The sequence below is a fragment of the Oreochromis aureus genome, linkage group 22 (assembly GCF_013358895.1).
Source record: "Oreochromis aureus strain Israel breed Guangdong linkage group 22, ZZ_aureus, whole genome shotgun sequence".
NCBI classification, from domain to species: Eukaryota; Metazoa; Chordata; class Actinopteri; order Cichliformes; family Cichlidae; genus Oreochromis; species Oreochromis aureus.
Window position 1 is genome coordinate 11,334,569 of NC_052962.1, and position 13,259 is coordinate 11,347,827.

The 13,259-nt window shown below is 43.2% G+C and overlaps 1 protein-coding gene across 1 annotated transcript; it reads right to left on the reverse strand.

The window, feature by feature from the left end:
- Positions 1–455: 455 nt before the first annotated feature.
- On the reverse strand, positions 456–3,237 carry LOC116313375. Its single transcript, XM_031731050.2, has 5 exons — positions 2,894–3,237; positions 2,770–2,789; positions 2,570–2,684; positions 2,327–2,500; positions 456–1,678 (listed from the first exon to the last, which is right to left on the reverse strand). Exons 1-5 carry the CDS (start codon positions 2,894–2,896, stop codon positions 1,058–1,060), a joined length of 933 nt encoding a protein of 310 aa, XP_031586910.2. The 5' UTR covers positions 2,897–3,237; the 3' UTR covers positions 456–1,057.
- Positions 3,238–13,259: the final 10,022 nt, after the last annotated feature.

Here is a 13,259-nt window from a genome sequence, read left to right on the forward strand (position 1 = left end):
TTCAGAGCCTGTACTTTTTTACTTTTACCTGAATAAAGACGTTGAATCAGTACTTCATTTATTTGAGTAGTTTTTAACAGTAGTATTTGTACTTCTACTTAAGTGAAGAATGTCTGTACTTTTGCCACCTCTGCTCATTATGCATTTGAGTGTATCAGGTTTGTCCAGACCCGAAAAAACTCAAATCCCTCTCTGGGAAACTGGTTCCAGAGCACAAGCTATGCATTGAGGTGAGCCTGACTATATCTAGCAGTATCTCTCAACCTCATGCACTAGCCTCTACTGCGCCTCCTGCAGGTGGTGGGCCTACAGGAGGGCAGACCCACATTGTCTCTTCAGGGTCTATCAATAGTGTGATTTTCATTCCCCCCTGAAAAATCTGAATAAATCAGACAATAAATTTAAAAAACAATAAATTGCACAAAAATGCTGGACGTAGAAAAAAGAAAGGAAACTCACATATGCAATTTATTTATTTATTGTATTTGTTAGAAGGTTCAATAAACACTTCAGTTGAGATTTCTGTCAATTATTTCATGGTTGAGACTTTACAGGGTTAAAGTGAAACAAGTTACATTTTACAGAGCACAAATATAACTAGTCCTATAACTACTACAACTACTATAACTACACATGTAATGCTTTTACTTATGAAAGAGGTTATAGATGGGATCATAAAAGGGAAAAAAAAAGGTTTTATTTTCTGTGCATCCTGGGTATAGACCAGTATAAAGACGTGTTTCTTCCCTATAATTGCTGCCTCGCATGCTTCATATTGCATTAAAATTATAGAAACCTGATTTTATTATTAACTTGATTGAAACACCTTTTTAGTTTTTTGCACAGTTCATTTTTACATGCTGATATTTATTGTTATTATAATTTCTACAAAGCACATTACACAGAGCTGGAGAATAAACAGTTTGAGCGCGCTAATGTGTGTCTGTGATTACAGCAAATCCACACTGATGCTGTCAGAGCAGAGCCTCTTTCATTCATCAGAATCATATCAAAGCAGATGTATCAGGTCACCTTATGCAGATGATTTCATGACATCTCACTCTGACTCTGGGTTGTAAAATTCACCTGTCCAGGTGTTAAAGTGAATCGTTCTCAACACTGCCTGAAGATCCTTACGAACCTCTCTCTCAGCTCTCTGCCTGTTTTCAGCTGAGTATTCATGTACATGTGTTGTATTTTTAACTTCTTCCTCATTTTTAAGCAAGTTGCTCAGGCTCTCGGGTTCAGCACAGTTACCATAAGGCCACTCTTTGGTTTCTTGTGTGTTCAAGCCAAACAAATTATGACATGATTTACAAGGGCTCATTTGTTCATCACGACTGAGACTAAATGCCTCACACCTGATGTTTCCAGGTACTTTGATGGTTCCATCAAAGTATTCTTTCTTTTTCTTTTTTGGATAATAGGTCATCACTGCACCAGATACATATTCATCCCATTTGCTAAGACAGGAGGCACCAATCACAATTTTCCCTGGGTTAGGACCGTTGGTGGACATGGAGACTCCGTAGTACCTCTTTGAATTTTGGTCGGTGTTGGATTTCTGAGAAATGCAGATGATGGAGGAGACCAGAAATTGTGGAGCTAGGTCTCTGATGAGTTCTTGCAGACTCTGCTTTATTTGCTCTTCATTCTCTGGATTTTCCCGCAGGACAATCTGGAAATAGTTACAAATACAGTCACAATGTACATCTGCATCCTTAAAATGATCAGCTTTCATTTTTTATACTGTAACAATGGATTTTTTTTTAAATATCTGCATCTAATGCATGCATAAGATCTTATATTTGTTTTTAATATATAGCTGATCAACAGGTTTGTTTAGCAGATTGAGTTATTTAGCTATACAGGACAATTGGATGCCTTTTACTTAGATATTATAAGACACGGAGTGGAACAGGTCACAAAAATGTGTTTAATTTCAAATCAATGCTTACTGATTTCTAATCAAATTTGCTAATTGACCTTTTTTTTTTTTCCTATTTTGCCATGTCAGGTTGTCACAAAAACTAAATTTAATCTTGGAGTGCACTTAACAGAACCAGCAGCTACACAGTAACAGCATCATATATGCCCTGAAGACTGTAAGTATGTCCAATATTGAGTCTTTAAGATTTTATTTAGAACTAACACATTCTGAAGCAAGCCTCTAGCTCTCCTGCTATCTTGATATGTTGAAGTATAAGGTACAGTATACTTTTCAGCCTCTCGTTGGATTTGTCAGTGTAAAAACAGTTTGCATTATACTTTCCGTAAAACTGGAAGTTTGTCAGATTGACTGAAAATGTGAGAACAGTTATCTTACCATGTCGAGCACACAGGAGAACGGACTCCGCCTAGGAAGCTCAGTCAGATAGAACTGAAAAGGTCTGGGATATTTTTCCATTAAGGCTTCCAAAATATCGTCATCAGAGAAGATTTCATTTGGGGGAAAGGAGGGTTCATTGATTTTACCCAAAAAGAAGATGCTGTGAAGAATCTGTTGAGTGAAAACACATTTACTTATTGTTACAAGTGACATAACAGGACTGTGTCAAAGGTAACCCACCTCATCCACTAAGTGTTTACTTCCTGGAGTCATGTTAGACCAGTCATTCATCTTCATGATAATCTTGTAGGCATTTTCTCTGAAACCTTGTTGAGTTATCAGAAATTCTTCTTGTCTAAAATGATAATGATTGAGCAGTTAGGGATTTAAAAACACAAGAGGTCTGATAACTTTGGCTTCAGTAGAATTTGCAGACATACCTGTTTAGCTCTTGGTCAGCCTATTTTGAACATGAGAGAAAACATATTTAATACTGATAGAATAAAATAACTATCACTGGTGGCTGAGAAAACGCCAGTGAACAAGTGAAAAGCTGCTACTCACCATTGCCGCAGCCTAAGAAGGAAACAGAAAGCACAGAGCGAGCAGCTTCCCCTTTAAAATGGTTCCTAGTGTGATTTACAGGAAAACAACACCCAGCCCTGCACTGGACTCTTACTCTGCTACAGAAAACAGCTCCATTTACCCTGCACACCCATGATCTTCTGTATTATTGTAATGCATTATATTTAAGTGCGGTTAAAACTACTTTATTGTACTGTAACTAGTGGTGCAACGGATCACGGTTGATCCGTAATCCGAACCGATCCCACTCCGCGGTTCGTGGATCCGAAGATTCGAAAAAGAAGAAGAAAAAAAGTATGTGTATGGTGTGCGTGGTCAGTCTGTCAAGCGGTAGTTATGGCCAGCGCTAGCGGTCCAAGTGGAGGAGCAGAGGAGTTTGCGGCATTTAAGCAGCCCTTTGCTGCCCAGTCCGACCGGGCTAAAGCTATTACAAAAGCTATTGGGGTGTTTAGCTGCAGACGTGAGGCCGTACTCCGTTGTGCAAAACAAGGGGTTTAAACTATGATGAACGTGCTTGAGCCACGCTATGATATCTCGTTGCGCGTCCACTTCAGTAACAAGATCGTTCCAAGCATGTATGAGCAGCTGTGGCGTGTCCAGCGGGGTGGCACAGGCCACCCCCCCAACCAGACTGGCCACCCCAGGTGCCACCCCGAAGCCAAAACAATAAAATCCAATGAAATATCAAATGTACGATTATGTTTTCACAGTGAAGCTCAGATATCCGAGTGTAAGTGAATGCAGCATCGGCTTCTGCGCTATGAGCATCATGTTAGCAAAGGTAGGAGAGCCAAGCACGAAAGACAGCATCACAGAAAACAGTTTTTCGGCAAAAGATTAACAGTTTACTATAGCTGGACTGGCCATCGAGCATGGCGGAGCTTCCACGGCGGCTAGCAGGTGGATGAGGGAAGGGTAGGCAGGAGGAGGAGAGACCCGAGGCGGCTGCTGGTTCGAGTGTCAGGTGAACTGAACTTCAGGTAAGAAGTTATGACCTGCAGTCTATCTGAGTCAGATATAAACCAAGTTTAGGTGGAGTTTATTTTCGTTGTGCTGACTGTTTACAGTCAGTTACAATAACTCGTACTGCGTGCTAGCTAGCATGACAGAGTTTCTATACAGCTGGGTGGGTGCTATGATGTAACTGATGTTGAACTTTATTTTATTCATAAGGTTAGTTAGTAGAATTGCCAACGGCTCCTTAAAAAATGGAATGGTCCCTCATTCAGAGAAAATATTACAGGTTTTGTATTGAGCTGAGAAGAGACGCAGTTTGTCCCGTACTTCAGCTAGAATGAAAAAAAAGACACAAAGCTGGAGTTATTCTGCGTCTTTGCTGCACAGCTGCCTCTTCTTCTCTCATTCTCCCCCCTCCCTCTCCTGTTGCTACTTCAATCATGAAACTGATCAATGATCAGCTGATCAGCTTTTCTCTCTTGTTTGTTTATCGCTCACTTTGCGCCAGAAAGAGGAAACCGCCGGATGTCACGCTAAACAACAGCAGCACGTTTAAGCTTGATCAGCTGTTGTTAGAATTTATTTAATATTAATTTCTAGTATCAGCTGATGTTTGCTGGAGCCACAGCTGTAAAGCTGCTGGTCATGATGTCTGTTTGGATATGTGGTGAGAGGGAAACATGCAGATGAAACCAGGAGATGTCCTTACTGAATCATCAGAGCTGAACAGGTGATGGAGAAACAGGTTTACCTTTTAGGTGACATGAATGAGTTGAAGTTATGAACTGTTTCTGAGAGACAAATAACACCAGGATCCTTTTCTATGTAGCTGACAGCTGGTAACTGTGCAGGGGCGGGTCTAGCAAAGTTATGCCAGGGGTCCAGGTAGGGCATTAACAGGGAGAGGGGGGCAGAAAGAAATACTTTTCTTACTTATTCTCATTTAAAATGTCTCGCTTTTATTAAACAATTATCTGAATCTTGCGAACAAAGTTTTTATCTGACGTAAAATTGATAGAAATCATACATAAACCAACAAGACGGTGTACATCACTGTCACAACAGCGTTTGTTTTCATTCAAAGGCTTTATGGCTTTAATACCTGGTGGGCCGGTCTCTGGTCAAAATGCCCAATTTTTTGTCCCTGTCCAGCCCTGCAGGTTAATACTGGCAGTGTCACCATGCCAGCTGACTGTATTTCATCATCAGCCAGTGTTGTTCTTTATACATCAATATTACCAAAGTTTACCATAAGGCAGCATAGAAAGTATTTACTTGCTTTCAGGTTTCATTCAAATGTTAGTCTTTTCATTTGTTTCCCCACTTTTTCCTGTTTCAAAATCAAACACCAGTTTGTGAGAAGATTATCTTTTTTTAATAGGCAGATAAAGTTTTGCATTGGCTAATTTGCCAACTGTATGTTAAAAATGTTCGTATTTTAATATTCAAAAATGTTTTTGCCCAAAACATATGTGCACTATATGTCAGTAAAAATACTATGCAAATATTGCTGTCCTTGAATGCTGAATAAACACTGACAAAGCACTGATTGTATCTCTTGTACATTATCAGCGCAGTATCTAAAAACTTTGCACCGTAGTGGTTAAAATCTCATTCTAATAAGAGTCAAAAGCAAATTCAGTTATTAGGTGTACAGGGTTATTGAATGATGGTTAACTGTTGGTAGAATTTTTTTTTTAACATTATCTGCCAATTACATCTGCCACCCTTCTCCAAATCTGTGCCCCTACCTGGCCCCCCCAACAAAAATTTTCTAGACACGCCACTGATGAGCAGGAAAAGTTTAAAGTTATGGCTGAACTGTCCCAGGCATCTTCTGTTGCCCAACTACAAATGGGTGGACCTCCAGGGCAACGGAAAGCCACGTGGCGGTGACCGCTCATTATATCACAGCGGAGTGGTAGATACAAAGCCCTGTACTGCCCTATAGATTACATTAGATTAGATGAAACATTAATCCCATGGGTTCCTCTGGGAAATTCAGTTTCCAGTAGCACAGCACCGATAGAAGTTGCAGAATGTGAGCAGAAATATACCACATATACACATATATAAATACAGAGTATACAAAAGGGATACATAGGAATAAGAATACAAGGGAACGGCACATTTCAAGTATTGTGAGTCTATTACACCGCTGGATATTAACAAAAACTATTGCACAGGGAAAAGGCACTACAGCTACTTGTTCCCCCCTCCTTTGTCCCCGTTTCCCCTCCCTCTTCCCTCCAGCAAGGAGTTAAACAGTTTGATGGCGTGTGGGACAAAGGAGTTTTTAAGTCTGCTGGTCCTTGACTTTGGGAGAAGCAACCTGTCACTGAACAGACTCCTCTGGCTGTTTATGGCCGTGTGCAGAGGCTGCCCAGCACTGTCCATAATGTCCATATAAGTGCGTGGAATGAGTCTTGAGTTGAATGTTTTTTAATAGGCAAAAAATACTTAAATAAGTAAATGGTGAGTCAAATTTTTGTCTTTTTTTGTTCTATTTTTGCTGATCCGATCCATGACTTAAAACTGTGATCCGATCCAAACCGTGAGATATTTGATCTGTTGCACAACTAACTGTAACTGTGAGGTATATTCATGCATGAAACAGTGAGATGAATATAAGTACTTTTATAACATGTGCTATTATGCTCGCTCTTGTTTAGTTTGTAAAAACACTGTTTCAGACGCACTCACTGAATTTGCAGCGGGAAGGAACAAACACATTACAACATTGTGCAATACTGTTAAACAGCATACAATAGTGCAGGTGTTCTGTAGATAAAGTCAGAAAATAATCCACACACAACACAAACAAGTGTTAACTTTGATCACTTTAATTATTCAGTATTTATATTTATTAATGGTGTGTAAGTGAGGAGGATGAAATGAGCGGTGAAGCAAGAAGTGGAGGAAGTTCACACAGAGAGCAGCTGACATCAAGAAGTGAAACTTTTACTTAAGAATAAACTGGCCCTGTTCCTCAGACATGGGGTGATTGGGTGGAGTTTTCTTGTTGTCATTATCACGTCTAACTGATACTTCATTATTTTTTTTTCTTCTTCCTGTTGATGTTGTGAAACTTGCAGTAATAAACTACAGCATCAAAAAATACTTTCTTCCTCCTTTAGCAGATACTATCATCTAATAAATACAATCTGGGTGGAGAAATAAAACGGATCAGAATTCCATGGAGAATATAATCCGTGTAATTTTACACGTTATGCTCTGCTTTAGCGTTAGTGTGTGGTCAAAGGGGCTCATGCAGTAATACTTCATGCCACAGATGATGATGATGATGATGATGTTTGCTTTCAAGCTGTTGAAGCCAAAAATGTGAAGCTCTCTTTTGGCCAAGTACCAGAATCTGTAAGAAAAAAAATTATTATTAAGAGAACAACCTCTCAATGATTATCCACATCAACCTCTGATAACTCTGAGACACAACATGTCATGTTTCTCCATCCCAGCAAACACCAGCTGTGTTTTACTGAAGTGATTAATAACAAGAAAAGAGCTTCAACCACTGCAGTCAAACATAAAGGCTTCAATCCTGGATCTAAGTCTAAGCTGGGATGGACACCCACCTATGATTTTAGGCTTTTTAAAAACGCCGACTTGGTTTCCTTCACCAGCTTTTGATGCTCTTCCTCCAGTTTCCTCCCCACGCCTCCCATCTTCACTGCTTCCCAGTCCTCCTCAGTCTAAACAGAACACACCACAATACACAGAACCTGTCAGGTGATCAATCTCTACCACCAGGCCTCTCTTATTCTTAACACTCGAACTTCTCACCATATCTTTGAAGGCCTCTCCATTGTAGTAGCTCTTGGATGCTGGATACTCTAATTCTTTGTCACGTAGTCGCTGGAAACTGGAAGCCACCAGATGCAGCTCCTCTCCATCGTAGGCGTACAGCTTTTTGTCCTCACACGTCATCAGCACGAGCTCATCACATGGACATGAGGTGCCCTCCACCACACCGATGACCTGCATGTTTACGATCTCTGGAAGGTAGAATTTTCCCCAGCCATCCACTTCATCATGTTTCCCTCTGTACATGGTGTCCTCCAGCCCTGCTATCCTCAGCATGGCACCAGCTGGATTCTTCAGGCTTAAATGCTTGTTGTAGTATTTGGAAACAAAATCTGACACCCATTCCAGGTATTTTATACCTGGAAATAAGCAGAGAAGATGATCTCACTGATCTCATATGCTCGGACTACTGTCCATGTGCACAAAGGGAAGTCTTTCTTCACTAAAAAGACAAGGCTGACGTGAATCATTTTGCTGAACTCACTAAAGACCACAGTTTGAGACCATCCTGGAACAGATTTTTACACTAAGGCTAAAAAATTACTGCGATAAAGGAAAAAAGATACAGATTGTTTCTTTGTAACTATTATGCCATCAGACAGAGGTCTATGGTATGTAGAGGAAAAGCATGCCGTTACCTTCTGCCCTCTCACACTGCTGCAGATCTGGCATAACAAGAGCATGATATGCACTAAAAGAAATAAAAAGGTTACAGTAAAATGAATCAGCGTGACGGTGATCATGGGAAACTGCAAAGTATCACAACACTATCTATGAAATCCCAAAATGCAGTGTGGTGTCTGTAAGCACCAAACATGACATCTCTGCACATTTGTCTTCTGATATGTAGATACCTTGCACATACAGCCATTTCAGCTCTCGGTCACCTAGAAAAACAGGTCATTGTCAAAACAGTCATGGAAAATCCAACTTCACATTAATTCTACTTAAACAAGTTTGGGACTTAAAAGAAAACTGCTCCATAAAAAGTATTGTAAAAAAATAATATAAAAAATCCTTTTGAAATATAATTTACATTGTCTGTAGTAAATAACATTAAATAAAATGATGGCTTTTTTTCTGTCATTTGCTTCTCACTCGGTATATTTATTCTAAGTCTCAACACTGTATGATAGTTTTACGTTTAAAAACGAAACTAAGGTGAATGTGACAAACAAAGCGCTTTCTTGTTGTGTGATAATGTAAAGTTATTCATATAAACACAAACCGAAACACAGAGAGGTTCAGCTGAGAGTAGTTACCAGGTTTAAGGACGCACACTGACGTTTTCTGTCCTCTCGGGAGCAGCTACGTGGTATCAGTAACAGCAGACTCGGTACCACTGATTGTGCTGTCTTCACGTGCGATTTACAGTACTGTGCAAAAGTCTTGAACCAGCCCTTATTTGTATTTTGCGTAAGTGAGTTTAGACCCTTTTGGGGGGTGCGCAAGCAAAAGTGCCCCTAAAAATAACAACAACAATAAATCTATAACGATACTATAACTATAACAATATTATAACTATGCTAAAAAATCTATAATAATATAACTAAAAATAACTACAATAATAATAATAATACTAGCGCATTTTAGTATTACTTCCAGGAATTATCTTCAAATTTTATATTTTCCCAACTTGTCTATTTACAGCAGTACAGGATAGAATGAAAACAGTGTTGCTGATGTCATGATGTTACATTGCACTCACACAGAGGCGTTGCTGCTTCAGCAGTGTGGTTTGTCATCAAAAGCATCAATAACACTTTGTTGCTGCAGCAGAAAGAAGATACAGCGGCGGAGCAGTGGGTTCGGTGTGTGGTGTCAGGGAAGGCTGGTTTTCACAACCGGCAAGCATCATCTAATCATGCCTTCCCTATTTCAGTAGCAGCCAGGCCGGAGAGGAGGAGAGAGCTGCTGCAGCAGAGCCGGAGCAGTGAACACTGCAAAGTGCTGAAGCACACAGTCTCCACAGTGATACTGTAAATAAAATAAAAAGCAAAAATGCAAGCTTGCGCGTCATGTGGGGTCCTTTGGGGTCACATCCAGATTCCCCAAACATTCAGAAAGGGGCTTCATCAGAGAAAATGACTTTACCCCAGTCCTCAGCAGTCCACTCGCTGTAATTTTTGCAGAATATCAGTCTGTCCCTGGTGTTCTTTTTGGCGGTAAGTGGCTTCTTTGCTGCCCTTCTTGACACCAGACCATCCTCCAGAAGTCTTCGCCTCACTGTAGGTGCAGATGCACTCTCACCTGCCTGCTGCCATTCCTGAGCAGCCTCTGAACTGGTGGCACCCCGAACCCGCAGCTGACTCATCTTTAGGAGACAGTCCTGGCGCTTGCTGGATCTTTTGGGGCCCTGAAGCCTTAACAACAATTGAACCTTGTGATGATGCGATAAATGGTTGATTTAGGTGCAGTCTTAGTTGCAACAACATCCTTGCCCCTGAAGCCCTTTTTATGCAATGCAATGATGGTTGCACGTGTTTCCTTGCAGGCAACCATGGTTAACAGGAAGAACAATGATTTCAAGCATCACCCTCCTTTCAACGCATCCAGTCTGCTATTCTAATTCAATCAGCATGTCATAATGACACATTCTCACTTGTGTTAACGAGAAGATTATTGACATGATCTCAGCAAGACCTTTTATGGCATCAATGCAGTGGAAACGGGGGTTTTGGGATGAAGTTCATTTTCATGCCAAAGAAGGACTTTGCAATTCATCTGATCACTCTTCATAACATTCTGGAGTATATGCAAATTGCCATCATAAAAACTGAAGCAGTAAACTGAAAGCTAATATTTGTGCCATTCTCAAAACTTTAGGCCATGACTGTGCATACACAAAGAGCAGCAGTAGCCCAGATCAGCTGATCATAGCCTGTACACAAAGAAAATCTACTGACGCTCTCAATAGAAATTGTTGCAAGTTGTGATACTTCCCCTCACTGAGCCACTACAAATGATTGTAGGTTTCATACACCTGCTGAATTCCACTTTAACCCCTGACTGTTATGGCAGCAAGGGCTAGTGCATGAAGATGGACCCAAATGCAGATCTAGGTGGAGGCACAATTGGTAGGTTTTCAAAGAGACTTTATTTATTTTATTTTATTTTATTTTTTTTATTTATTTATTTACTTTTTTATTTTTTTATTTTTTTTAACCTGTCCCGTTTGGTTCTTTTGCCATCAGAATTATTGTCTAAAGGCGAAGAAAGATGCCCAACGGATTTATTTTTACCAAATGGACCATCCCAGCCTTGCCGTAATGGTCCATTTGATTCAACTTTTATTGTTTATTTTATTTTCACTTGCTGAATACGGGACAGACTTGACTGGAGGAGAGAACGTGGAGAAAGAAAGAGGAAAGAACAAAACCTGAGAAGAGGGACGGGGAAAAGGGCAAAAACAAAACCAACAGAATAAGCAGACAAAAAATACATATATCGATCACCTGGATCACCTGTTGAGAAAGAAAAAGAAAGCAAGCAGAAGAAAACGAGAGTAATAAACAAGATCACAATGATATATGGGAATATGACAGTAAATACTAAATATTAAACATTATTGTGCAGCACGTGAGATCGACAGCGCACAGTGTGCTTTGAGGTAGGAGCCAAAAGGGTGTAGTTTGTGTGTGTGATCACCCGTGTGTACACCTGTGAGCATGAACGCGCTTGTTTTTAAAAAGGTTCCTTCATGTAATGATCTGCTAGAGGGTGTGGGGGCCACTGCCCCGACCTCCAGGGCATGAAGCAGGTATGGAGGAGATCAAGACTCCAGACATCCAGAGGCCCCAGAACACAAGAGACCAAGGAAGACCAACAGAGGGCAGCCGCGCCACTATCCCAGAAAGAGCTGAGGAGAGTCCCAGATGAGGGGTCACTCAGCAGCCGCGGAGCAGAAGCCAGGGGGTTGCAGTGACGTGCCCGTGAGCTCCACCGGCAGCCAGCTGTGCCTGAGTGGCGAGCCCCGGGCCGTGAGGCCGAGGGCACCCCATCCCCAAAGTGGCCCGAGCGAGCCCCAGGCTCCAGGCCCCAATAAGCAGCCGCCAAGGAGTGAGCCGGTGGGTACCTGGGCGCCCACCCCCGGAGACAGAGAACCACCAACGCACCGATGTCTGAGGGCGTCCGCCACCGGCAGGGGAAGTGGTGGGGGGAGATGGGCCTCCAAACCTTGGAGGGCCTGAGATGTCCCCAGAGAGGTGGCGTCTGATACCCAACCTGACATATAGACACAAACAGGCACACACAGATACAAACATCTATTCCCACCCTCATGCTCTCATATACAATTGCTCAACACTCACCCAACGTGGAGACAGACATAGAGGCGCTGTACACACAATCACACTCCCCAAGCGTACTCTAAGCCCCGAGTCTAGGTACCCTTGCCCCTGGAGGGGGAAACTGCACCCAGACTCAGGTGGTGTAACCCTTTTCCCTGCGGTGGGGAGAAGCAGACCGCCCCGACTCCGCAGCAGCAGGGAGGCCCCATACACCAGACCCCAGTCGGACGGCCAACTCCTCCTCCTAGCCCCCCTGCTCCAGCAGGCCGCAGAGAACGGGGGTGTAGGAAGACTCCAAACCTCCCTCCACCCGCTCATATGTACTGTTGATGTATGTGTGTTCTAAGGTGCATTTAAAACCCAGGAGGGCATGGAGCTACCTGCCAGAGCAGCAGGTAAGCGTATAGCCCCTCCTGCTAGCCCTCAATGTCTACATGTATTTAAAATTGAGAGGTGGGCAACGACGCCAGGGGTGAGGTGTACACCCTGATGGTAGTTTGGAATCCGTGTAGCGTGCCCACCTCCAAGATCCTATATGTATGTGTAATGAGAGTGTGAGTAATGTGAATGTCTAAGTTGTGGGATAAAATTGAGGCAGAGGCAGCCAGAAGGGGACAGAGGGGGGGGATGTCTCCTCTGCACCCTGGTGACACACCCCTACCCCAAGGCCCTGCATGTGGGTGATTGTGGTGGAGCGGGAAGAGGGAGGCCGCTGGAGATGGGGGGAAGGAAGGGAGGGGGCAGTGACCCCTCCTGGGGCCAGCTCCCCCGCTGACCCCAGTAGGCACCCCCATGCTGTGCAACCCGCCAGGGAAAGGGGGCCCAGGCCCATCCGGACCGGGGCCCAGTGCAGCAGCGCCGCCCGGCCCCACAGAGCCCGGGACAATTCACCTGACCCCACCACAGAGAAAACTGCACCCACCCCATCATCCACTCATCTTCCAGACTACACAAGACAATAGACGCCCAGGCTGAGATCTTCCTCCACCTCTCCTGTATCTCCCCCTCCTGCAGAGAGAGTTCCTGAAGAGAGGAAAGCTCCTGCAAGATGTGACAACCTCCCCCACCAGTTGAAGAGCCCCCAGGTGGCTCGATGCACCGGGCGGCACCCAGCGCCAGGGCCGGGCCCCATACACCCACCCGCCCACAACCTCGGCAACACACCAACCAGGACCCAAGCCCCTGAGGCCCGGCCAGGGCCCCAGCCCAGAGACGGAGCGCCCCAGAACCTCACGCCCATCCCGGACCCACCCAGGGGCAGCCAGGCTACCAGGTCA